This window comes from Dendropsophus ebraccatus, chromosome 7, assembly GCF_027789765.1.
Source record: "Dendropsophus ebraccatus isolate aDenEbr1 chromosome 7, aDenEbr1.pat, whole genome shotgun sequence".
NCBI classification, from domain to species: domain Eukaryota; kingdom Metazoa; phylum Chordata; class Amphibia; order Anura; family Hylidae; genus Dendropsophus; species Dendropsophus ebraccatus.
Window position 1 is genome coordinate 113,927,388 of NC_091460.1, and position 25,983 is coordinate 113,953,370.

A 25,983-nucleotide genomic window follows, 5' to 3' on the forward strand; every position below is an offset into this window, starting at 1 on the left:
GAAACTCCAACTGAGCCGATCACTTAGGTGGTTTCACTCAGATGGTGGAATATAGGACTGGGACCAGGTGATGGTGAATAAATGTGGTAAACAGTTGGAACCGTAGATTTCACAGTTTCTCATATTTATTTGACAAATTAATCTTAATAAGTATAAATAATAATCAAGGCTGAACTGTTTATTTTCCAGGGAGAAGACCGGAAGGATTGAGAGGATATGACTCAGCGGGTGTTCTTACTGGAAGTGAAGAGTCTAATCGTGCACAGCATGCCTTAAGGTAATCCATTGTTATCTGTTAGTAATTGTAGTTGCTGAAATCAAGTGTCCTAGGCTCTGATAACATCACCTTAAAGGAGACCTGTCACCCCCCGTGCCGGGGTGACAGGCTCCCGACCCCCCGTTACAGCCCCCTATACTCACCTGATCCCGCAGGGTCAGCTGCGTGCGGCCACCGCTCATCATTTTAGGTGTTTGGGGGGGGGGCTGTGTTGTGTGCCGCGGGTGGCCACCGCTCATCAGTCAGGTGCGGGAGGGGGGGTGTCGGGTGCCGTGGGGGGGGGTGTCGGGTGCTGCGGGCGGCCACCGCTCATCAGTTCAGGTGCAGGGGGGGGGGGGGAGGCAGGTGGTGGGGGCGGCCACCGCTCATCAGTTCAGGTGCGGGGGGTGTCGGGTGCCGCGGGTGGCCACCGCTCATCAGTTCAGGGCTGGGGGGATGCTTTCAGACAGGGAGACAGTGATCAGCAGCAGCTGTCACTGTGTCACTGTCCTCCCTCTTTTCAATGTGCTGGGTTAGAAGCGATAACCCAGCCCATTGAAGAGACTGAGGACAAGTGATGCCGTCTCAAAGGGTCGGGGCCAGGAGCAGGGAGCGTGTCGGAGTGGACTGAGAGCTGATGATTCTATGCAATCGGTGGGGGTGGGGGCACCTAGATAACAGCAAAACTGTGCAGAATCCATAATAACTTTATATTGTAAAGATGGAAAGCTACGGGTGGGCAACGTATTAATGCTAAAATAATTTGGGGGGGAATACCCCTTTAAGCGCTGTGTTTTGAGACTCTTCAGTGAGGCTCCACAAGCTCTTCTTTTGCATACCTATTTTGTTCATGCCCATAAATGCAGTAAGTACGCATGGCCATATTGCACTGGATGGACCCTACTGCTCTTCCAGCCCTGTTCACTGTATAGATCTGGTTGTGGCAGCCATGCTGAACAGCTGATTGGCCAGGGTGCCAGATAGGCCATCAGATTCTTTTTTTTTTTTTTTTTTTTTTTTTTAATACGTATGCTTCCCTCTCATCCTTTTATCATTACATTCGAAGAGCTATAACCTTTATTTTTTTCTCTGGACACCGCCATATGAGGGCTTGTTTTTTGTGGAAAGAGTTGTAATTGTAATGACACTATTTGGGGGTATATGCTGTGTATTTTATAAACTTTTGTGATAGGATTTCTTCATTACTTTTGAGGTTTATAAAACAGGACATATTAAATTCCCGTATTAGCTGGATTGCACACATTTCTATGTGGTACCATACGATAGAGCGCTAGCCGTTCCCTCTACAATTTCTGCTCGAAGTTTATTGAAATGCGGAAGATTTGCTATAAATATCTGAGTATGTCACCTTTTCTTCTTACCAATGCAGCCCTAAGTATGAAACCCCTCCAGAAAGAGGCGATATCAATCAAGAAATGCGCAAGCGTCAGGAGGAGGATATGATGCAAATGAAGGCCAAGATGGCTTTTAAACAATCCAGATTGAACTTGTATGCAGGGGATATGCCTCGAGCGTCTATGTTGGACATCTCTAGGGATCCTATACGAGAAATTGCCATGGAAACAACAATGACACAAAGAAAATTAAGGGTATTTATTGATTTAAGTGTTTTGTGATTTATGACAACGCTGTTACCTAAATAGATTTCCAACTTGGCGTAAAACGCTGAAACAAATGCTATAATAGCTGGCTTATAGGAAACCTGTCAAGTGGAACATGATGTTTAGGCGGCATGTTTGTTTTGTTTTTTTTTGTTTTTTTTTTGGGAGATGACAGAACAAGTAAGTTGGAATGTAATGGTTTAACCCCTTACCCTGTCACATATTCTGGGCCTTTTTTTCAAATCAACTGGTATCAGAAAGTTGTACAGATTTGTCATTTACTTTTGTTAAAAAAATCTCAAGTCTTCCGATACTTCGATCAGTTGCAGGAAGTGAGTGTATTTTTTCCAGTCTGACACAGTGCTCTCTGCTGCCACCTCTGTCCATGTCAGGAACTGTCCCGAGCAGGACTGGTTTTCTATGGGTATTTGCTACTGCTTTGGACAGATCCTTCTTAAGGAACTCATGTCTTCTTAGTGAAGTGGTTCTTCATTGTTCTCATAGTGTGGGAACCTCCTCAAGAAGACAATGAATGAATGGATGAGTTATAGTTGAAGTAAATAAATAGTGGTTTATTTATTTGTAGGTTGAATGCCTTTTTAGATAGAAAGGTTATCATTAAATCTGCATGTGTCACTTTGATATGGTAATCTGTCCACTAATTTATTTGTACCAATATATTTGCTGTCCAAAGGATAGAGTAATCTTAAAGCAGACACGTCACCATGAAAATGCTACCCAAGCTATCAACATCAGGTTATAGAGCAGAAGGAGCTGAGCGAATTTATATATATCTTTATTGGAAAAGATTTAGCATAACTTGTAATTTATTGATATAAATCCATAAAGAGTCCAGTTCATTGACACCGCCCACTGGACTCCTTATCACAGAATGAGCAGAGACTTTAATCAACAAGTTATACATAATCTTTTCCCACAAAGATATATATCAATCTGCTCAGTTCTTCCAGCTCTACAACATAATGGCGATGGCTTATATAGCATTGTCTTCACTCTTTGTTTCAATAATTTATCTTTTCCCCTTCAGAAGTTTTTTGGGCCAGAGTTTGAAAAGATGACTCTTGAACCTTGCGTCTCGCTGGATCTCCCCAGGTCGATTTTGGTAAGAACGCCGGATTTTCTGGCATCTCTTTGTAATTTGCAGTTATTATTTTTCCTTTTTAAAACTTTTTTTTTTTTAAAGACCAAAAAGGGAAAGAATGAGGAAGCTCGGCGTAAAGTGAACATCATCCTTCTGAGTGGACAGAGGCTTGAGTTAACCTGTGATGTCAAGTCTACCTGCAAAGATGTCTTTGATATGGTGGTGGCTCATATTGGTTTGGTTGAGCACCACTTATTTGCCTTTGCAATGCTAAAAGGTAAGTTATATTCTATTATTATTTATTTTTTACCCTCTTATGTTAGAGATTTAGCCTGCTTAGGGATTCATTATTAATATAGTAAATATTTTTAATATTTTAAGAAGTTGTAACGTAACAAAAAAAGTGAAGTTCAGTAAAGTAAAACCACAAAAAAAGAACATGATGGATTAACATAAAATATGTGTGTGCTCTTCTTAATGGATCTGTTGAATCCAACAGCTGTAGGAGGTGGGTCCCCCTCCCCTGTTCAATTAAGTCACACCCTTAACTGTAAACGATCGCAAACAAGATTATTTATTGTTAACCTGAAATCGTTCACCATATTACACAGAACGATGGTCGTTAGTTACGATCGTTACTACGATTGTTATTGCGATCATTACTGTGATCGTTTACTCCTTCTGATTCCAGAAAAACAATGAACAATGTGCAATTACACTGAACAATTAGTGAAAAAATGCGGAACTTGAGCGAATGAATGTGGAATTACTGCGAATGATTAACAATAATTTTAGGTTCAGATCTAGATCAACGACATACGAACGTTTTTTCGATCGTTGCCTGCAATTACACAGAACGATTATCATTTAAATTTGAACGATATAACGATTTTTCGCACGATAATGATCCCGTGTAATAGGGCCCTTAGGGTGCGTTCACATGTACTTGATCCGCAGCAGATTTAATGGTGCAGATTTGATGCTGTGTTCAGTTATTTAGATCAAATCTGCTGCGGGTCTGCAGCATAAAATCCGCTGCGATACGGTATGTGTGAAGCTACCCTTAAAGAGAACCAATCACACCGAATATGCCCCTAATGTTAAGGAAACGTGCTGGTACATCTCCCAGCATGCTTCCCAAACATGCCCCCGTACCCTCCGTCCCCTCCTTGGTTATGCCGCAATCTTACATTTTTGAAGTCCCGCGCTGTATGGTAATAAGGTGTAAGTAGTCACGGTGGGCATATGTAGTCATGGTGTGGGCGGCTGTAGTCATGGTCCTGAGCGGCTGTGAGCGCTGTAATCACGCCCAGAGGGGTGTGATTGAAGGAGCTGGCTCTGCCGACGTCACCCGTGGATTGTGTTTCACGTCGGCGGCGCGGCAACGTCTTTAGCACGCCACGCATGCGCAGTACGGCAGGAGATAACGCTGATGTTCTGCACTTGGGCGGCGTGCTAAAGACGTTGCAGCGCCGCAGACGTGAACGCAGCCCAGGACCGCAGCGTTCACAGCCGCCCAGGACCATGACTACAGCCGCCCACACCATGATTACATACGCCCACCGTGACTACTTACACCTTATTACCATACAGCGCGGGACTTCAAAAATGTAAGATTGCGCCATAACCAAGGAGGGCACGGAGGGTACAGGGGGATGTTTGGGAAGCATGCTGGGGGATGTACTAGCACGTTTCCTTAACATTTGGGGCATATTCGGTGTGATTGGTTCCCCTTAAAGGGAAACTTCAGTGATTTTTTTTTTCTTTCAAATCAACTGGTGTCAGAAAGTTATAGATTTCTAATTTACTTCTATTTAAAAATCTCAAGTCTTCCAGTACTTATCAGCTGCTGTATGTCCTGCAGGAAGTGGTGTATTCTTTCCAGTCTGGCTCAGTGCACTCTTTTGCCACCTCTATCCGTGCAGGAGAGATTTTCTTTGAGCTTTTGCTACTGCTCTGGACAGTATCTGTCACAGGCAGAGGTGGCAGCAGGGAGGACTGTGTTAGACTGGAAAGAATATATTGCTTCCTGTAGGGCATACAGCAGCTGATAAGTACTGGAAGACTTGAGTTTTCTTAAATAGTAATAGTAATTTACAAATTTATATAACATTCTGACACCAGTTGATTTGATAGAAAAGGAAATTGAAGGAGTTCTCCTTTAAAGAATTCTTTTATCCAATAGGTACATGCAGTAGGGGCATTTTTACTGCAGTTTGCGCATTTGCAATACTATGCTGTCTAAGATTGATGATGCTTGTGAGGACATCGAGGCCACCAGCATGGAGCAATATAGGTTATTCTTTTTTAGCAAATGAATTATTTTTTTATGTTGCAGACAGTGAATTCTTCTTTATTGATCTTGACCAAAAATTGTCCAAAGTGGCTCCAGAAGGCTGGAAAGAAGACGCCAAAAAGAAAGGCAAAACAGGGGTCAACTTCACCTTGTATTTCCGTGTAAAGTTTTTTGTTGATGACGTCAGCCTTATACAGTAAGCATATTAGTTTCCCCTTGCTATACACATAGATATATATTATTTAGTGGTCTTGACTGACTGCTTCTTCTCTCTGCCCAGACATAGCTTCACCCGTCACCAGTACTATCTGCAGCAAAGAAGGGACATATTAGAGGAACGTTTACACTGTGATGATGAGACTGCTTTGCTTCTGGCATCCCTGGCTCTCCAAGCAGAATATGGAGACTACCATCCAGATGTAAGTTCTTGCAGCTCAACAAAGAGACCATGCAAGATAACATTACCTTTGTCTATTCCTTACCCTTCAAGGGATCAATGAACCAAATTGGTGGGATCAAAAGGAGATTGAGCCCTCTAATGTATTTGAACAATAATAATAATAATAATAATAATTATACATTTATTTGTATAGCGCCAACAGATTCCGCAGCGCTGTACAACATTTTTTTTCCTGGAGAAAACCGAAGCATTTCCAAATGGCAGGGGGTTCTTCTCTCTGCTGCCTGCCATTTGACTATGGATAAATTGGTCCTAAAGCTCCCAAATATCAAGTGATTGTGAATTATAAAAAAGATGATGTATGGTTTTCAAAAGTTAAAAAAAAAAATCCAGTGGTGTTTGGTACATAGTTTTGCTATAAACATTCCATTATAACTAGCGTGTTATTCAATGCAGCTCATGCTCTTTGGTTAGGAGTCCAGTGGGCAGTCCCTATCAGTGATTAAAGCGACTCAGTACCCACAATCTGCCCCCCCTCCCCCAAACCACTTGTACTGTCCAAGATCTGTTCTGGGGTCTGTTTGGTAGGTGATGCAGTTGTTTTCCTAAAACAACTTTTAAACTTTTAGCGTGGCCTAGAGCACCCATGCACTAGGCCTGTGACACCTCTCCGTCCCTCTTCACACCCCTAGAAAGATTTCTCCTATTCATCACTTGTCTGAACACTGCAGATAAGCCTTAACGATCCAGCACATGTGCAGTGTTCAGACAAGTGATGAATAGGAGAAATCCTGCCTGGGGCATTGCTAATGGTGAGGAGGGCGGGGAGGAGGGACGGAGAGGTTTTGCAGGCCTAAGGCACAGACACTCTAGAACTGCAAGTTTTAAAGTTCTTTTTTTAGGACAACAACTGCATCACCTGCCGAACGAACCCCAGAACAGATCTCTGATTAAAAGCAGCTATCTGAAGGTACAAGTGGTTTGGGGGGGGGGGTAATTTTGTGGGTACAGAGTCGCTTTAACAACTTTCTCTGTATGTACAATTATTCAGAATGCCTGTCAATCACTGAGTAAAGGTCCCCTTTTACATGGTTTGGCCGGGGCTGTGCAAGGATCAGCGAGATCAGCGCTCGTTTTTAGTGTCTTTACACGGCATAACAAATCGAGCAGCTGGGCTGTACAAATGATTCTTGTAGTTTTCAGATCAACACCAGTGCATACATACCATCAGCGCTGCTGTGTGATCCAGTATCCAGCTCTCCTTTGGCTCTCAATCATTCTGGAGCAGGAGCAGGATGGGATGCCGGACCACACAGCAGTGCACTAGGCATGTATGCACTGATGGTGGTCTGGAAACTGATCGCATGTATATATGCATATTCAGTTTCCCTTTGCTATTGGCAACACATCTCCTGTTTACACGGGAAGATTTGCATCCAATATCGCCAATTTCTTACCCCCGCTCTGTATCATGTGCTTGCAGATTGGACTGCATTTTCATCATTACAGAACAGATAATATGATCTGAAAATGAAATATGTGTTTATATTATTACAGTTCAAGGATGTAACCAGAGGTGGTTCCCATTGTACTTTCAGGTGCACGGCTTAACCTATTTCCGGATGGAACATTACCTTCCCGCTCGAGTGATTGAGAGACTGGATCTTTCTTATCTGAAGGAAGAGCTGCCCCGGCTGCACAACACTTACGCTGGAGCTTCAGAAAAGGAAACAGAAATTGAATTCCTAAAAGTAATCACATCTCTTTGTTATTTTCTGTTTTCTGTGATTTAAAACCTTCGAGAAACCAGATTCTTGTTGACCTAGATTCCAAAACTACAAATAGGTATTGTCCTTACATTTTACATCTGAATATTCTGTATGCTCATAGTGATAAATTACCAGAAATGACATTACTATCAGGATCTGTATTTTACCAATAATAATCAACGGCCATTGTTGTAGGTTGCAACAACGGCCATTGTTTATTGACAGCGGCTGATTACATTATAGTGTATGGAACAATGGCTGTAGTGTATACAGGGTGTATACACTACGGTCGCTCTCTGCGGCCACACAAAATAATTGAAAGGTCTATTTTGTACAGCCAATGTTAAGTAAACAAGGCCGTACAAAACAGCCTGTGCTCGCAGTGTAAAGTACGACTCCCGACTGGAGTGTGGGCACACCCGAATGTGCCTGCATTACAATTAAAATCAAGTTGTGTGAAACTGGTTCAGTTGCCCCTAGCAACCAATCAGATTCCACCTTTCATTTTCCAAAGAGTCTGTGAGGAATGAAAGGTGGAATCTGATTGGTTGCTAGGGGCAACTGAGCCGGTTTCACTTTACACCATGTTTGATAAATTTCCCCCTTCTTAGTCTATACAGAAACAACACGTATACCTACAGATGTAGGCTATGTTCACTTGTTGTATGACGCTGGCCGTTCCGCGACCCAGCCGAGTCACGAAGTGGCCGGTGTCAGAAAGGACCATCCCGACCGGTACTGCGGTACCGACCGGCTGATCTTTACTGCCGCTGAATTCGGATGCGGGCACATCCAAATTCCCCGCTGCTCACATTGTGTGAACTGACAGGGTTTTCTGCAGCCGCTATTCATTGAATAGCGGCCGCAGAAAACTAACATGTCAGTTTCTTGCGGTGCTGCCAGGGATCCCGGCGGGGGTGTATAGTGTATTCACTTGCTATTATCTTGAGGAACATTGGTGAAAGTTTTGGCTGTCCAGGCATGATGGGAGTGGTAGTTTTGCAACAGCTGGAGAACCAAGGCTCCCTATATAAGATTGCAGAATATGTTGGTGCTAAATAACTAACTCTTTCTCACTAGGATGTCCTCTGTTCTAACCTGTTCTCGTATTACAGAATATTAACAGCATAGCTTGTCTCTCCATTATTTTGGTAGGTATGCCAGAGACTTCAGGAGTATGGGGTTCACTTTCATAGAGTGTTTCCTGAGAAGAAGTCCCAGACTGGTATCCTTCTTGGAGTGTGTCCTAAAGGTGTGCTCATCTTTGAGGTCCACAATGGAACCCGGGCTCCAGTACTGCGATTCCCATGGAGAGAAACAAAGAAGATTTCTTTTACTGTAAGTCTGACAATCTGTACAAAGCAAAGGCCGCTCTGGCCCACAGCTTTATATCTCGTTGGGCCGCAGCGTTTGCTTTTACCTTTCTGTAAGCACTGTTAATATATGATCGTTGGGCAACTAATGGTTCTCTTATTGCAGTATGCATGGTCATTGTGCAATCCACATCTAAAGGTCCCCATACACTTTATACTGGTGTTTGCAGGGACAGGTTCGACTGTCAGTAAAGTACAAGTGTATGGGGGCCTCTCCAGACTCCACTGACAGATGATGTCGATATAGGGCTTGTGTGTGATAGAATTTCACTACCTGACCTTTTTGTTCTTGAAAAGATGAGCTGCCACCACAGCTGCTCATGTGTATGGGGAGGACGGGGGAAATAACTGTTGATCGAAGAGTAGTTCAGCCAGCGGTTATTGAAGGGGTATGACCCACTTAAGGCTATGTTCACACTACGTATATTTTTGTAAAACCACGGCTGTTGTACAACGGCCGTGATTATTACGAGAATATACGTTGCATTGCTGCCTATGGGATCCCGGCCGGAGCATATGCACAAAGTAAACGCTCCGGGCAGCATCCCTCATGGCGCCGCAAACAACTGACATGTCAGTTTTCTGCGGCTGCTATTCATTAAATAAACCATGTCAGTGCACACTATGGAGCAAGGGGCTAAAATCACACTCCCCTCCTCTAAAGCTGTGCTGTCCTGCTCTGTGGTGATTCTGTCCATAAGCTGGCCGACCATGGAGGAGCATGTGACCATGCCCTCTGTGTCCTCCAAAGGCATATACAGACACAGTGGTGGACACTGGGGGCAAGGTATAGTCACATGCTCCTCCATGCTCGGCCATCTTATGGACAGAATCACCACTGCGGGGTGGGGTAGTCTGCAGCGAGAGCATTCTCCACTGCAGCTTATTGCTTCCAGAACAAAGGGGTCAGGTGGTGATTTTCCATGACTACAGACCCCTGTCACCACCAACATTATCTATTCTTGTTAGTTTTAGACAGCCCCACACACTTTAGATTGACGTCTGAATCATTGTCTGAGTTCATGTACCAAATGGGAAGCATTATTTATTTTTATACTACTATATAGGTTGGACTTGAGTGTCGTGGGTTAGCTGCAAATCCTTCTTTCCATAAATTACTTTTTAATTTTTCCCTTTCAAATTAGCAAGATTGTGCCAAAAACAAAGTACAAATATGAGGGATTTTTTTTTTAAACATTTTATGCAGAATCTTCGATAAGTTGACGTCACTAGCTTACTGTAGTAATGTGCACGATCGGCACATGTGTAAGCTATTAATCTACCATTGACAAAGCATAACACGTTGAATTGTAATTTTTCAAATTTTTTTGGCTGCAGAAGAAAAAAATAAGTTTGCAGAACACATCAGATGGAATCAAGCATGTTTTCCAAACGGACAGCAGTAAGACCTGCCAGTACCTCCTACACCTCTGCTCTTCCCAGCATAAGTTCCAGCTACAGATGAGAGCCAGACAGAGCAGTCAGGAGACGCAAGATATTGGTAAAATTAACAAAGCTTTTCTGTATTTCATATGGTTCTCCCACAAGCTTATCCTTTACCTTGGGCCCTGACCTGTTGCCATAGACTTTTGTTTTACAAAGAAAAAACCGTGCCCAACAGTTATAGGAGACCCTATTCACTGTCATGGGAGAGCTTTCTAAGCATGCTATGTGACCTATGGAGAGGTCATTGCATCGGGACAGGGGGCACTGAGCTCTGAACATCAGCTATTTTTATACTAGTATCGCCTTTCACTGTCTTGTCTGTGATTTTAAAGGAGAAGTCCGACAAGGGAAATTTTTTTTTAAACTTGCCAGGGAGGGGGTGGGTGAAATAGAATAGCAAGCAACTAAACCCAACCCCCCCCCCCCCCCCCTGGCTCCAGCGTTGGCGCCCAAAGTGATGGGATTTGGCGCTGACAGGTTGAGCGGGCCTGATACGGACCGGCTAGGGACTGGTGTCTAGAGCGTTGGACTGCTCGCACCAGCGCTGGAGCTGGGAAGGTAAGTGCATATTATTTTACTGACCCACCGACCTGCCAGCAAGTTTGGAAAAAATAATCCCTGCCCGGACTTTCCCTTTAAGACAGACACTTCTGTACAGACCAGGAAGTCTCAGCTTATTATTAGGCCTGGTGGCGAAAAATTTTAGGATTATTTTATAAAATAGATAGTAAAAAAAAAAAAAAAACACTTAATCCACAATTCTTAAACACAGGCTTCATTGGGAGCTGTAGCGATAGCCATGTCATCTCAACCAAGTTTCCAGATACATGTTTAAAAAATGTAACCATGTGACTGTCAGTCTATTTATTTATTTATTTTTTTATTTATGTATGTTAGAACGGACATCACTGTGGAGCTTGAACATCCAGGCAGAATCTCTCCGGGGACTTGGCATAGCCCGGGCAATCAGTACAACTAGCTTGGCAAGCAGTACTTTGAACAGGATGGCCATACGCCCTGTGTCTATCCAGCCTGACCTTCTGAAGAGACTTTCTTGCTCTGATTTGTCAGCTCTTCAAACACACATTGGAAATGGGCCAAAGGACAGACAAACCAAGAACCCCTGGGAGGACCGTCCTCGGGTCATTAGCAAATCTTACCATGATCTCAGTCAGGTTTCTCAGTCTCCGCAAAGGAGGATGCTTAATACTAGGATGGACAGTCCCCCTAATACACTGGAAGAACTGATGAGCCGGGCATCTTTTCATTATATGGCGAAGTCTGATACGGAGTCAGTGACTGGATATGGAAAGCTGAATGAGTATGTTACATTTACTTCTTATTTATTTCTTTATTACGAGAAAAAATTCTAGTGACTGGAGCGAATGTATGAAAATTCGGAATAACATGCTTACTAGTGTCAAGCAAACTTTCAGAACTGAATGGGTTCAGAAACATTCTCCGAACCCAAACCCTTAAAATTTGACTCCTGCTGCCTAAAGAAGTTGGATGCGGCCCTAGGGAGTCCTGGAAAACATGGACTTAAAGGCCATAGGCTGTATCCATGTTTTCCTGGCAGCCTTAGGGAGACATCCAACTTCTCCACCCATCAGGAATCAAATGCTGAGCGTTTGGGTTTGGAGAACGTTGCCGAACCCGAACAGTTTGGCATCCCTGCTCAACACAAATCCTGACTCCATTTTGAAGATTTAAACTCTGGGTCCAAGTGGTAAACAGAAACTCTTACACACTATGAAAATGTATTGACAATATGGTTGCTGGAAACTTGTGGTGCTCAGTGGTAGGATGGGACCATCAATCCACAGTAACTTAAAGAAACCACAGCACTCACAACTGCATAAAGAATCCTTATATAGAGTGTTTCATTAGTAGAGTTAAATGTGACACCAATACAGAGGTTATAGAATTAGTACAACATAAATCTTACTACTACTTGGATGCAAAGCAAGTGCCGACGTTTCAACCCTCTCAGGCTTTGGTCACAATGAATTTGTGTAGTGGCGAAGGGGGTAGGAATTCTTTGCACTACACTGAGGGTTCCTATCTATCTGTCTGCTTTTCTTTACACAGAACAGTCATGATTAAGGCTGAAATGGTGGCACATGCGTTTGATCCAAGTGGTAGTAAAATGTATGTGGTACTCATTTCTTAACACAATTGTTCGTGTCGCATTTACCATTTGCCAAGTTTCAAGGTCAGCAATGTTTTTAATTAATGTATTTCATTCTAGAAGACCAGGGGGTATATGTAGCATTGCTGAAAGTCCTGGCTCAATCAAAAAGATGCACCCCTCCTTAGGGCAACATAGAGTCACTATTGTACATAACATTTTTCTTTTTTGTTCAGGTCAAAATCATTCTCTGGATTTAATAGGAGCCTCGATTTGCGGAAACCCGAATCAGACTCCTCATCTATGGATGACAGCGGCCAGGCCTATGTAGTGGGTTAGTATATTATTCTATTTAGTTAACTTAACAGTTCACTTAAAGGAAATCAGCAGGTTTATGATCATTCTATACCCCCCCCCCCTTTGTTGAGAAATTTGAGCCAGTAAAAATATATAAATTAGGTCCTGAGTAGAGATGACCGAACAGGGCCGAGGTTCAGGTTCATATGAACCTGAACCATCGACATTTGACTCCCGCTGCCTTCCCGTTCCATGGGGAAGGCGAGACAGCCCGAGTACCGCCTGGAAAACAGGGATACAGCCTAGGTAATAGGCTGTAATCCCTGTTTTTTGGGCGGTACTCGGGCTGTCTCCAAATTCCCCACTAAACAGGAAGGCAGCGGGAGTCAAATGCCGATGGTTTGGGTTTGTACGAACCTGAACCTCGGCCCTGTTCGATCATCTCTAGTCCTGAGATGCACCCAGGTGAGGTGGGTGTGATCCTCGGCCCCCAGTGCACCGATCGGCCTGTCCGCCACCTCTGATGCTCACGCGTACTTACAGCCTACTATCAGCAGTTAGTATGCCCAAACCTACTCATAGTTTTGGTTTAATTGTAGGGAGAGAATCTTTAAAATTCTATGTTTCCAACCAATTTTGTCCTTTTTTTACAGCACAAGGGTTTCTTATTGCACAAGTATCCTGATTTTATTTTTTAAATAATACTATGCATTACGCCTATTACATAAACTTGTTCTGTTCAGACTAATTTGCATTTCATTACTCTTATGACAGTCTCTAGTTGATGTCTCAGTCATTCATGTAGTAGCATGACCTGCCAGACTTGAATGAACACCTGTTTGATGACTTTTGTGCCTATCTCAATGATGCGCTCTTTTTCACATATTGATCATATATATATACTTTGTTGCAGGTGTCAGTATGCATAGCCTTGGTAATCCTTCTTCGCCAAACCTTTATAAAGGAAATGGTACGTGTTTTAGAAAGAATTTGTATTTTTTCTATGTGTGGGACACAGCATAGTTTACTTTTTTGGGGTTACAGATTTAGGTGGCACTCTCTCCACTCTGTTCCTAATTTCTCTGTTCTTTACAAACACACCTGGCACTTGGCTGTACCCCCTGGTTTATATACTATAAGAAACCTACTATGAGTTAATCAGACTGCTGATGAGTTTTGGAGCAGTCGAGAACAATAGGCGTAAGAACAAGCTGTAACTTGACACAGACCTCGTAACATCTTCACAAGAACTGCAAAGCATTCCTGCATGTATTAAGGATTAGAAAACAGATTGAAAGAGAAATAAATGAGCCCCATGCAATAACTAGAAACAAATGAAATTGCGAAATAATTAGCTAATAGAATGACGGAACATTTCCTCTTGGTCCATTAATAATGTTTACCCTTGTTATGGTCGGCGCACTGGTAGAATGTGGTGCCAAGTGGTTGTGGGAATGCCATAGGCTGTATATATGTTTACTAGGACTCCTTAGGGCTGCATCCAATTTCTTCAGCCACAGGTAATCAAATGCAGAGCGTTGAAGCTCGGAAGAACCCGGGCGTTTTCAAGGTTCCCTCTTTTCTAATGATAATTATATTCCTTTGGCCTTCGGAGCCTTTATAGTAGCTTATATTCCTCTGGTTGTTGAGATCATTCTGCATAGATATTGGCCCATGTGGACAGGATTGCCGAAAATTAAATGGAGGCACTGTTGTGCTCTGAACAATTTGTGCTACTATGTTCATGAGATGTTGTATAGGATTAGGATCTGAGGTTAAGAATGTAGGGAAAGCATGGAACCAATACATGACTTGTGGCATTGTACATTGTCCTGCTGAAAGTTTCTGTTTGGCATTGGGAAAACAACTGCCCTGAAAGGATGGACTTGGTCAGCCATAATAAGCCCTTCTCCACAGATAGTGTTGAGTTGACCTGTCAAACTGAGTTTGGCAACGTTATCTAAACCCGAACACTTAGGATTTCATTCCATGTGGCTGCAGAAGTTTGATGCCATCTTAGGTAGTGCTGGAACATGGGGATGACCATAGGCTGTGTCCATGTTTTCCTGGCAGTCCTTGGGCTGTATTCTACTTTGCAGCCCATGGAAATCAAATGCCGAGCCTTCGGATTCAGGGAACATTGCCAAACCCAAACAGTTTGACAGGTCCACTCAACACTATCCAAAGGTATCAGAGGACTCAGATTATACAAGGAAAAGATTACTCAGAGCATCTTACCACTTTTAATAGCCTGAAGGCATTTCAAACGAACGTTGTTCGGTGCTTGGTTGTGGCCATGAATAGCCAAAGATTGGTACACCTAAAAGTACCCATTAAAAAACAATGGGACAGCCAAAGTTTCCTTTAACTTGTTTAAAACCACAGGATCCTCTTTTACTGGTTGTTTTTTTATTGATCTCCCCATTATTAGTTTGCTCTCTACATCATTGTATGAGAAGACCTCACAAGTTTGGCAATTTTTGAAATTCTGTCCCCGACTAGTCTATTGCTGATAACCATGCCTTATTCCAAGTCACTCTGATCACTTGATTTTCCCATTCTAATGTGGATTCACGCATAACTGATTTACGGAAAACATGGCTGCTTGATATTATTCTTCATTCTGGGGTGATCGCTCTGGTCTCCGAGCTCCAAGCAGGAAAAGGCAGGTGTCTCCAATAATGCAGCCATTCGATGTATGTCTTTACACAGATCACAGTCGCATCTGTTCTTTATTACGAATACCAAAATTCCTCTATTTCTCAGACAATCTGTGCTTTCTGGATAGTTGGCAACCCTCATCCTATACTGTAATGTAGAGAAATGGACTTTGATATTTTTCATTTATATGGCGCCAACATGTTCTGCACATGTCCTGTAGATTACCCCCATTATAATGTAGGCTAACATGGCTTGCTTTAAAAAAAAAAAAAAAAATCTTTCAAAACAAACTTTAATACTTTGAAATTCTGAAACTGAAGAGATCAGCACTTCCCGTGAACTGCAGGAATATTTATTTTACTCATCTGGTAAATGTATAGGACTGAGCACGAAATGGTTGGTATGTAAGATGAAAAACATTATAGGTAGGTTCATATTTTAGGTTTTCTTTATGATCAGAAAGGTATGTTTGTCTATGGACCAGTAGTGTGGGAAGCCTCGCTCGGTATAACATTTCAGTGTAAAGATATATGAAGCAGAGCGGGTTCACAAGGTCATTCTTGGATTCTCTCTGGGATAGAAAATGTTCGCTCTGCGGTTGTTAACATTCTTGTCGGGTTTGTTTTGCTGACCAGATCCTTTACAACACCTTTCAATCACTGATGGAACACAGATCTAATTTTTTTTTTTATCCTAACGACTTCCATCTTTCGCTTAGCTTCAGTCTATGGGGTTGTTATTCTTCAATGTCCACATTCCTGCATTGATTCCAGTCATTGTTCAGCTGACGCTGAAGCACATTGAAGCGACAGGAGCTCAGATCATTATTTCTGTCTTCATTTTGGAAATGGAAAAGATAGAATTATTAGATTTTGCAAACGAAGTAATACGATACTTCATGAGAACGTTTAGTCAAATGGGACATGTAAGATCCGGCATGCTGTTGGCAAATGTTATATGAGACTAAGTAATATTTCATTGAGGGCCTGGGTAGGGGGAAGAAACTGTTCTACTAACCCCTTAATGGCCACAATACGTCTTTTGTCTGCGGGGCAAAAGTAGCCTGCCACTGGTCTCCTTGGATGTTGTATGACAACATCTTGCTTGTATGAAAACCTGCTTGTAGTTTAAAGGAGAATTCCAGGCAAAATCAAGTTTAGGATATATTATTGCCAAACAAAAGTTACTTACTACCGCATGAAGTGTTCACTTCTCTGTACAGTTGGTGACGTCACGTCGCATAAACTGCCGGCTCCTGCTGCTGCAGTCCTCCTGTCAACTAAAGGGATCCCCCCTCCATCCTTTCCCCAGCTCCCTGCACCTCTCTTCATGCTGAAGGTCAGGGAACTGGGGGAGGCCGGTGGGGGTGACCCCCGCTGAGAGGAGAACCGGCAGAGCAGCGGGAATTGGCGGCTGCCAGACTAGCAATGGTAAGGCGGCCGACATGGACAGAAGTGCAGGGCGCTGGGGGAGGATGGAGAGGGCAATCCCTTTAACGGATGGATGGACGGACTGCAGCAGCGGATGGATGGACTGCAGCAGTAGGAGTTGACAGTTTATGTGACGTCACCAACTTTACAGAGAACTGAACACGTGATGCTGTAATAAGTGCAGGGAAAATGCACTATGGGTGCGTTTCCTATAATAAGTCTCTATTAGTAATTTTCATAACTTTTGTTAGGCAATAACATATCTTAAAATTGACTTTGCCGGAATTCTCCTTTAACCTTTTAGATGCTGTGGTCAAATTGTTTTTGTGGCATTTAAGTGGTTTCTGGACTTTTGTTACCCTATCAGTGTGACGCATTCGCTAGGATGCAGATGGAACTCTTTGGCTCCGAAGTGTGCCGTAAATTTGTGCCCACTCGGCAGTAGTGGATTATAATAGGGGTGTTTTGGGCGGCAGCCCGGGGCCCTGAGCTCCTGGGGGGGCCCATGACCACCCAAAAAGACTTATACTTTCAATGGTGTACTGTCTCCTGGCTACACTTCTGCCATGATTTGCAAAAAATCACTGTTTTTTTTATGGCAATTTTGCACAAATTAGGACATCATGACATTATCTATCCTGTACTATGAACGCCAGGCTAGTGCTTCCATAGTTACAGTGGGGTGGGGGGGCCCAGGCTTGGTGAACAGCCCGGGGCCTATGGTAAAGTTAATCCGCCCCTGCCACTCAGTTTGCCTCCGGCAAGATCAGTAAGGTCGCCTATCAAAGTTATGTTGACAGGTACTACTGACTAGTAGTACAGTGTAGTATATTCACAATCAGAAGATTGCGTTTCCAAGTCCCATTGACAGACTAGAAATCCCCTCCTCCCTAGAAAATACAAATACGAAATAATAAAAAATACACATATTTGATATCACCACATCCGTACCACCCCGCCCCCCTTAAGCTATACTAAAATATAAGCTCAGTCAGCTTATATACTGAAAGGACAACTCCGGTGTTGATCCAGAATAAGTTAGGTGGCAAGTGTTCCAGGTAATAAAGGTTCTGTCTGTTACATAAGTGATCGGCGTGCGTCCTCAGATCTGTGTGGCTTTAGGTTATTCTTGTTTTATTGCTTCCAAACAAACATTTGCACATTATGTACTTAATATTTTTTATATTTATTATTCTGTGTTCCAATAATTAGCCCCAGGAGGATGCATTCTGATGTCTGTTGAGTAAGAATAAATAGCTCAAGGCCTTCTCATTGGTGAAGCACTGCTTTATATAGACTTCCTTGTAAAGTGACAAACATGAGGCTGTCACGGGACACAAATGTTTATTCCGTGGTGCACAGCCAAGTATGCCACTTGTGGTTTCATCTTTTATTTTCCCATCATTTAGTGTTCGTATTCCCACATACGTTTTATGAATGGCTATATAAAGGTAGGGAAGAAAGGCTGTAGGCTATTGACCTTGTGCATAAAAAACAATGCTGATAAATAGTGGCAGTGTTGCTGGATCAAAGTAACCTAATGTTACTGGCTGCATATAGGCACATTATGGGTACATGAGGCTCTTTTTTACGTTTAAAAGAGAAGTCCAGAATTTTTTTTTATAAAAGTATTCTATTGCCCCCCAAAAGTTATACAAATCCCCAATATACACTTATTACGGGAAATGCTTATAAAGCGCTATTTTTCCCTGCGCTTACTACTGCATCAAGGCTTCACTTCCTGGATAACATGGTGATGTCACTTCCTGGATAAAATGGTGATGTCACGACCCGACTCCCAGAGCTGTGCGTGCTGTGGCTGCTGGAGAGGATGATGGCAGAGGGATGCTCAGTGTCCCTCCTGTGCCCTGTGTCCCTCAGTGTCCCCCTGCCATCATCCTCTCCAGCAGCCACAGCCCGCACAGATCTGGTAGTCGGGTCGTGACATCACCATTCTATCCAGGAAGTGAAGCCTTGATGCAGTACTAAGTGCAGGGAAAAAAAGCACTTCATAAGCATTTCCGGTAATAAGTGTATATTGGTGATTTGTATAACTTTTGGGGGGCAATACCATGCTTAAATAAAAAAAAAATGCAAAGGATTGGAAAAAAATAAATAAATATATATATATATATATATGTATATATGTTGGTAGGCTCTCTAAAAACACTTGGCATGTGTACATTATATTTTATGTGAATGTACATTTATAAACTGCTTTTAATCGTTACAAATGAGAATTTTAATCTACACATATGTCAATTGTTTTTAGAGAGCCTACCAACTTTTTTCAATACCCCCTTATTGCAACTCAGGTTTTGTAGGGTGCAGAACCAGGTAGTGCACTCAAAACATGACACACACAACTTACCCCCTCTGACCCTAGGTTTAGCTCACCACACCCTTTTCCTAATAAATATATATATATATATAGAGAGAGAGAGATGTGTTATAAATATGTGTGTGTGTATATATAATAAATAAATATATATATATATATATATATATATATATGTGTGTGTGTGTGTGTTTTTTCATATAAATTCCTATAAATATTTTCTATGTTCTCATTAGAAGTAATGCAGAACAAAATCCCTGGATCAGCCCCTGAAAGAGAGATTACTTTGGTGAAGTTGAAGAAAGATCCCAAGTATGACCTTGGTAAGTTACTCTGAATAACAGAATAGCTGCTGGTTAGAGAGGAGCATGCTCCTGTTGGTTCAGCATTTGAATACCGGTGGCAGAAGAAGTTGGATGCAGCCCTAGGGAGTCCGGGAAAACATGTATACTGACATAGGCCATAGGCTGTATTCTTGTTTCCCTGGACACCCTAGCGCTGCATCCAGTTTCTTTAGCCACCGGTATCAAAGCCAAGCAAATCGGACCTGAGCATGCTCGAGTTGCGCTCATCTCTGCTGCTTGTGCGTAAGCACAAGAGTGCAGTATTTAGCTTATAGGCATATGTCACAGAAGCCGTGCAGAGATTAAACATATGCACAGTGCCGGTATCAGGTGGTTGTCCCACCCTGTTTGCAGCAGCATCTCTCCACTCCTGAGTAGAGATGATCGAACAGCGCTGATGTTCAGGATCGTACGAACTCGAACCATCGATATTTGACTCCCACTGTCTTCCCGTCCCGTGGCAAAGGTGGAGACAGCCCGAGTCCCGCCTGGAAAACAGCAATATAGCCTTGGCCATAGGTTGTATTCATGTTTTCCAGGCAGTACTCGGGTTGCCTTTACCTTCGCCACGGAACGGGAAGACTGTGGGGGTCGAATACCGATGGTTCGAGTTCGTACGAACCTGAACATCAGCGCTGTTCCATCATCTGTACTCCTAAGGAAAAGAGAGGTGTTGAATAGCCCTTTTTAGGTGGCATTCACACACTCCATAAACCAGGGATACTACGGAGCCTGAAGCTGCTGGCTGGTATCAGGAATAACAACCTGTTCAAATATTCCCGCTACTGTATTGACGCTACTATATTCAATTTCTGTAGGGTTTCAGATTATGGGTGGAGAGACGACAGGAAAGCTAGACCTTGGAATATTCATAAGCTCAATAACACCTGGTGGACCAGCTGACCTGGATGGACGTCTTAAACCGGGTATGAATTCACAATGCATCAATATGGTTTTCTGCATTCTAAAGGGGGAAGAATCCTAATAGTCCTTGTTGTGTGCAGGTGATCGCCTTATATCAGTGAACAGTGTGAGTCTGGAGGGGGTTAGCAAGCAAGCGGCACTAGACATCCTTCACAACTCTTCTGAGGATGTCACTCTCCTGGTGTCTCAACCCAAAGAGAAACTGCCCAGAGGTAAATTGGCTGCACTTTTCTTCTTGCGCTTTCATCATTCAGTTATTTAGGAGGTGTCTGTCATTTAAAACAAAGAAGAAGAAAAAAGACTTTTCACATGTCCTAGGGACTTGTCAAATGTTTTGATCAGTCAGGGTCCGGGTGCTGAGACCTTGACTTATTGCTAGAGCGAACAGGAAGACATGCCGAGCTTAGCACTTCTCCTGGCTTCTTCTAGCAGTCAGGAGGCCCTAATGGATCAAAACTTTTGTTCAAGCTTCACGACCTAGTGGACGTTACACTTGTGTTAATAATTAATATTAGTTATGAACAGGGCAGTGGAATACAGTCATTTATGTGGCACTGATTTTATTGGACATGATTTTATTGGGCCGTCTGATGACTAATTCCCGACCTGCTAGAATTCCACCTGCCATGGTCAGCATTGTATGGAGGTCTGTTAACTCTTTATTATATAGATTGGTTTTATTAATTATAGCTATAGCCAGGCCAGGATTAGCATAACCCCTCCCGGACCTTCACCTCCAGGCCTGGACCTGTACATACATCTACTTGGCTCCCTACTCATTCTACTTGAGCCTCACCTCTTGTGGCAGCTTATCTCATCATGGACAAAAGGATTATGCAATTCGGCAGTTTTTCTCTCTGTGTAATTTAGGCAATGATCAGCTGATTGTTGTCTTTCAACATGTTTAAAGATCATCGGCCAGCAACCGCACATCGCTGATGAGGAGAATAATACAGCAGTTTTTTTTCCCCTGTGTTTCCTGCTCCCCGCAGCTGCGTCTGATACTTCTGGCCCTATATCTGTACTGACAGGTCGTTCAGCCAGTCACTGGCTGCAGGGCTGACCCGTCTCGGTCAGTGATTGGCTGAGCAGCCTGTCAGTACAGATACGGGGCCACAAGTGTCAGAGGCGCCTACAAAGAGCAGCAAACAGGGACAAGACACCAGGACGCCTTGGGAGAATGGGTAAGTATAAAAGTTATTCTTTTCTATGTGAAAGCATAGCGGCATTCGCCAACTGTCTGTACAGCTACATGATGGTTGAGCGGTGTAATAGGCTCAGTAAGCGAGTGCCGATCTAATAAATTGGGGCTCACTTCACTGCTCTTCGGGCCGTGTAATCAGGCCTTTAGTTATTGTTTGAAGTAGCGTCTTGTTCTCTATAGACCCTAGTGTGTGTACAGTATGTAATTGTTAGTATTTGTTCACCAATGTTTAAAAGGAAGGCAATATTTATTAAGCCCTGGTTTCTTCGTCTTTCTATCTATAAGGCTGGGTCCACACTACGTTTTTGCAATCTGTTTTTGCAAGAAACGGATGCATTTGTGTGCATCCGTTTTTCCATTGACTTCCATTATAAAAAAAAACAGATCAAAACTCACACAAAAACGAACACAAAAACGTAGCTGACCTTACTTTTGTGTACGTTAAAAAAAGGATTGCAAATACATAGTGTGAACCCAGCCTAACTACATTGTACAATAGGTCGTAGTACGATAGGTCTAAATGTCTTGCGCATCTTTTCCTCGCACAGATAACGAAGCAAAATCTTCATCTGACGAACACAAGCGGTTCCCCGGTAACACAAAACTTATATCGGGAAGCTCATCTGGGATTTCTGCAGGAAAACGCGAGGGAAGCTTGAGCTCCCAGGATTCACGGACAGAGAGCGCAAGCCTTTCTAATAGTCACATCAGCGGTCTCATCCGGAACCTGTCAAAGGAGCAGGCGACGCCTCTCTCATCCTCTGCCAAGAACTCGCCTTCAGTCAGTGCTAAAGCTGGTGACAAGAAAAAAACGAAAAAAGAAAGCAAGAGAAGTCCAGGTCTCACCGATTCTACCGACTATTCCGATAGAGGCGACTCTGACATGGATGAGGCCACCTATTCTAATAGCCAGGAGCAGCATACAGTAAAGAAGGTTGTCCGTCCATCTGCTTAGTATTTGTATTGTTTGTATCATAAACCATAGTTCTGACCTAAGATCATCGTCCTCCGACCGCGCATCGCTGTATGTAATAGTGATGCACAGCCGACGGCTGATGACTGTGTAATAAAAATGATTATAATAATTTGTAGACATTACCCATCCACGCTTCCGGTGTTGTTCTGCCCTCTGCTCACGTCCCGGAGCTGCCGCTGTAACTTCAGAGCGGGTCTCTGAACTGACAGACATCTCAGCCAATCACTGGCCACGGCAGGGCAGAAGACCACGGACTGTGGAGGGGTAATGTATACAGGTTAAGGGCAAGGGATGCACGGACATCGCTAACAATGTCCGTGCAGCCCTTGCTGAATGATTATTGAGACGTGTAATAGGCTCTGTAAGCAAGCGTCAATCTGGCAGATCAATGCTTGCTTACAGGAGGCATTGATCTCAGCCTGTGTAATAGGACCCTTAGATTTGGCATATACGGTTATTTATTTAAGAAGGTTTGTTCTCTTAAAGGGAACCTGTCACCAAGACAATACTATCTACTCTATCACCATCATGTTATAGAGCAGAAAGATCTGAGCAGATTGATATATATCTTTGTAGGATAAGATTTAATATAACTTGTAATATGTTGATTGACATCCCTGATCGTCCTGTGTTAAGGAGTCCAGTGGGCGGTGTCACTCAATGATAGGATCACTTGCTGGACTTTTTTCCCATAAAGATATATATCAATCTGCTCAGCTCCTGCTGTTCTATAACATGATGACAATAGATTAGAGTGCATTTTCATGGTGACAGGTTCCCTTTAAAAAAAATACAAAACCTTCAAGATTTAGTGAAATGTACTTGTTTTAATAATGTTTTTCTTTATATATATTTTACAAAGGAACCTTTCTTGGACAGTCCATCACCAACAATCAACAAGGTTTCACCAACACCTATTAAACCAGGAGATGTTTTTACGGTGGTGTTGGCTAAGAAAGATGACAGCTTGGGGATAAGTGTCACGGTACTGTTTGACAAGGTTTTTGCGGTTTTTCTCCTTTCGTTTTTGTCCTGCATGCAGCGTCTTTATGTCTTAGCATGAATATATTCACTGTAGTTATAGTCAGAATGTAATCTCCTCATGTTACCGCTCCTCACCAGGTAGGATCATTGGGTGTCATCACTTTTTTTTTTTAGCACTGACTGATTTTTAGATTTACTATATCAGTTGTAGGAATCGTTACTCCAGTAACCAGATACATTTTGGCCTTCTAGGGATACAGGAATTTGAGTCCTGCAAGCTGATCTTGCATTTAAAGGGAAACTCTGTGAACTAGTGTCAGAAAGTTATGTAGATTTGTAATTTACTTCTTTTTAAAAATCTAAAGTCTTCCAGTACTTATCAGCTGCTGTATGTCCTGCAGGAAGTTGTCTATTTTTTCCAGTCTGACATGGTGCTCTCTGCTGCCATCTCTGTCCATGTCAAGAACTGTCCAGAGCAGTAGAGGTTTTCTATGGGGATTTGCTACTGACCTGGACAGTTCCTGTCACAAACAGAGGTGGCAGCAGAGAGCACAGTGTCAGACTGGAAAGAAACCACCACTTTCTGCAGGACATACAGCAGCTGATAAGTACTGGAAGACTTGAGATTTTTAAATAGAATTTTGAATCCATATAACTTTCAGACACCAGTTCATATGAAAGGGAAAAAAATGTCACCGGAGTACCCCTTTAACGGGGCCCTTAGGTAACTGTGCTGTTGAATCAGAGGCTATATATGGCTATTTAGACTTTCTGTGGTCCAGTTTACCTTGGCTTAGGATAATGCAATAGGATTGAGTTTGATTATAGGTTTATCAGGTATGAAAAGAAAGGAAAGTTTTATTTTAAACATATTATTTGTATTTATTTCTAATTCCTTATTTTATTACCTTTATTATAAAATAAATCTTATAGTTTTCATTCTCACCACTAGGTCTAAAACAAATGTCACCATGTAGTGCTCACGGTGGATTTGGCCTTTTAGGGTTTTCCTAAGAATCCACAATGTCGGTAAAAAAATAGGGGTCAGGCTTGATGGAGTCTCAGTGCCCGACCCCTTTGTTCTCTGAGTGAGATGCCGACGCCAGAGCAGTCTGGCTGTGGCTTACTCCTCCCTTCCCTTTAGAGAATATTTAGTTGAGCTGAACTCCCATGTGAATGAAGAGGATGGGAGAGATAACTTTATCGTTCGGCTGGCAGTACAATGGTACAAGGAGATTATGATAAAACAATGATCTGGGGTGTTTGCATAGATCATGTCCTAAATGTGTAAATTAAAAAAGGGTTTTGATGTAAGAATTGTATTTTGTCAGCTAAGCATCCTGCTTCTCTATAAACATATTGGGGGAGATTTATCCAACATGGTGTAAAGTGAAACTGGCTCAGTTGCCCCTAGCAACCAATCAGATTCCACCTTTCATTCCTTACAGACTCTTTGGAAAATGAAAGGTGGAATCTGATTGGTTGCTAGGGGCAACTGAGACAGTTTTACTTTACACCATGTTTGATAAGTCTCCCCATTGGTCGTAGATCCCCTCCTAGTATTAGGTGGTATCTCATTGGAGTCTCCCGCTGACAGTATCCCCCAGGAATCCCCATTGGGCATGCTTTGCTGTGTTTCTTATCCCCATTCAGCATGCTGCGCTTTACATTCAACTTGTGTGTTTGAGCTTCTACGTTTCCTGGCAACTATCTCAAGTGTGCGGCTTGTTTGACAGTCCTTGGGTTGATATTGTTTGTTGATTTTCTATTTCATAATGTGATTATTGTTGTCTATCAATAGATTTGAAGTCTTTTGTGGTCCAGACATTCCTCCCATACTTGTACTTCCCAGAAGCTTTTGTCCGTCTGTTTAGTTTTCCCATATACTTTACTTGGCAGATTAATGACTGCTTATACTTATACAGGTTTATTCCTATAGGCTCTACTCATTGTAAGTTGCAGCATACATTTGGGCCTTAGTGCAAAAGCTATTCCAGAGCTCTTTATCTCATCAGTTATCATTTAAAGGGGTACTCCTGTGAAAAAAAATACTTTTTCATATCAATTGGTGTCATAAAGTTATATAGATTTGTAATTTATCTCTCTTTAAAAATCTAAAGTATTCCAGTACTTGTCAGCTACTGTATGTTCCACAGGAAGTGGTGTATTCTTTCCAGTCTGACACAGTGCTCTCTGCTGCAGGAGAAGTTTTCTAGAGCAGGAGAGGTTGTCCAGACAGTTCCTGACATGGACAGAGGTTGCAGCAGAGAGCACTGTCAGACTGAAAAGAATACACCACTTCCTGCAGGACATACAGCAGCTGATAAGTACTGGAAGACTTGCCATTTTTAAACAGAAGTAAATTACAAATCTATATAACATTCTGATACATTTTACACCGAAGTATCCCTTTAACTAGGATCTATGTAT

At 42.6% G+C, this 25,983-nt stretch overlaps 1 protein-coding gene across 9 annotated transcripts in view; it reads left to right on the top strand.

Annotated features, from left to right (window-relative positions):
• Positions 1-25,983, top strand: part of PTPN13 (protein tyrosine phosphatase non-receptor type 13) — a 209,591-nt gene that overhangs the window by 150,669 nt on the left and 32,939 nt on the right. For 7 of the 9 annotated variants that reach the window (XM_069978225.1, XM_069978220.1, XM_069978223.1 and 4 more), the window contains 17 exons: positions 190-277; positions 1,647-1,866; positions 2,927-3,001; positions 3,083-3,257; positions 5,319-5,472; positions 5,557-5,695; positions 7,275-7,427; positions 8,601-8,783; positions 10,157-10,319; positions 11,162-11,585; positions 12,632-12,729; positions 13,606-13,662; positions 19,358-19,444; positions 20,284-20,391; positions 20,470-20,601; positions 22,142-22,527; positions 23,432-23,569. In XM_069978225.1, the coding sequence (XP_069834326.1) occupies positions 190-277; positions 1,647-1,866; positions 2,927-3,001; positions 3,083-3,257; positions 5,319-5,472; positions 5,557-5,695; positions 7,275-7,427; positions 8,601-8,783; positions 10,157-10,319; positions 11,162-11,585; positions 12,632-12,729; positions 13,606-13,662; positions 19,358-19,444; positions 20,284-20,391; positions 20,470-20,601; positions 22,142-22,527; positions 23,432-23,569 (2,780 nt within the window). The remainder of the gene's footprint in view (positions 1-189; positions 278-1,646; positions 1,867-2,926; positions 3,002-3,082; positions 3,258-5,318; positions 5,473-5,556; positions 5,696-7,274; positions 7,428-8,600; positions 8,784-10,156; positions 10,320-11,161; positions 11,586-12,631; positions 12,730-13,605; positions 13,663-19,357; positions 19,445-20,283; positions 20,392-20,469; positions 20,602-22,141; positions 22,528-23,431; positions 23,570-25,983) is intronic. The other 2 variants (XM_069978219.1, XM_069978218.1) reach the window with 2 other exon arrangements.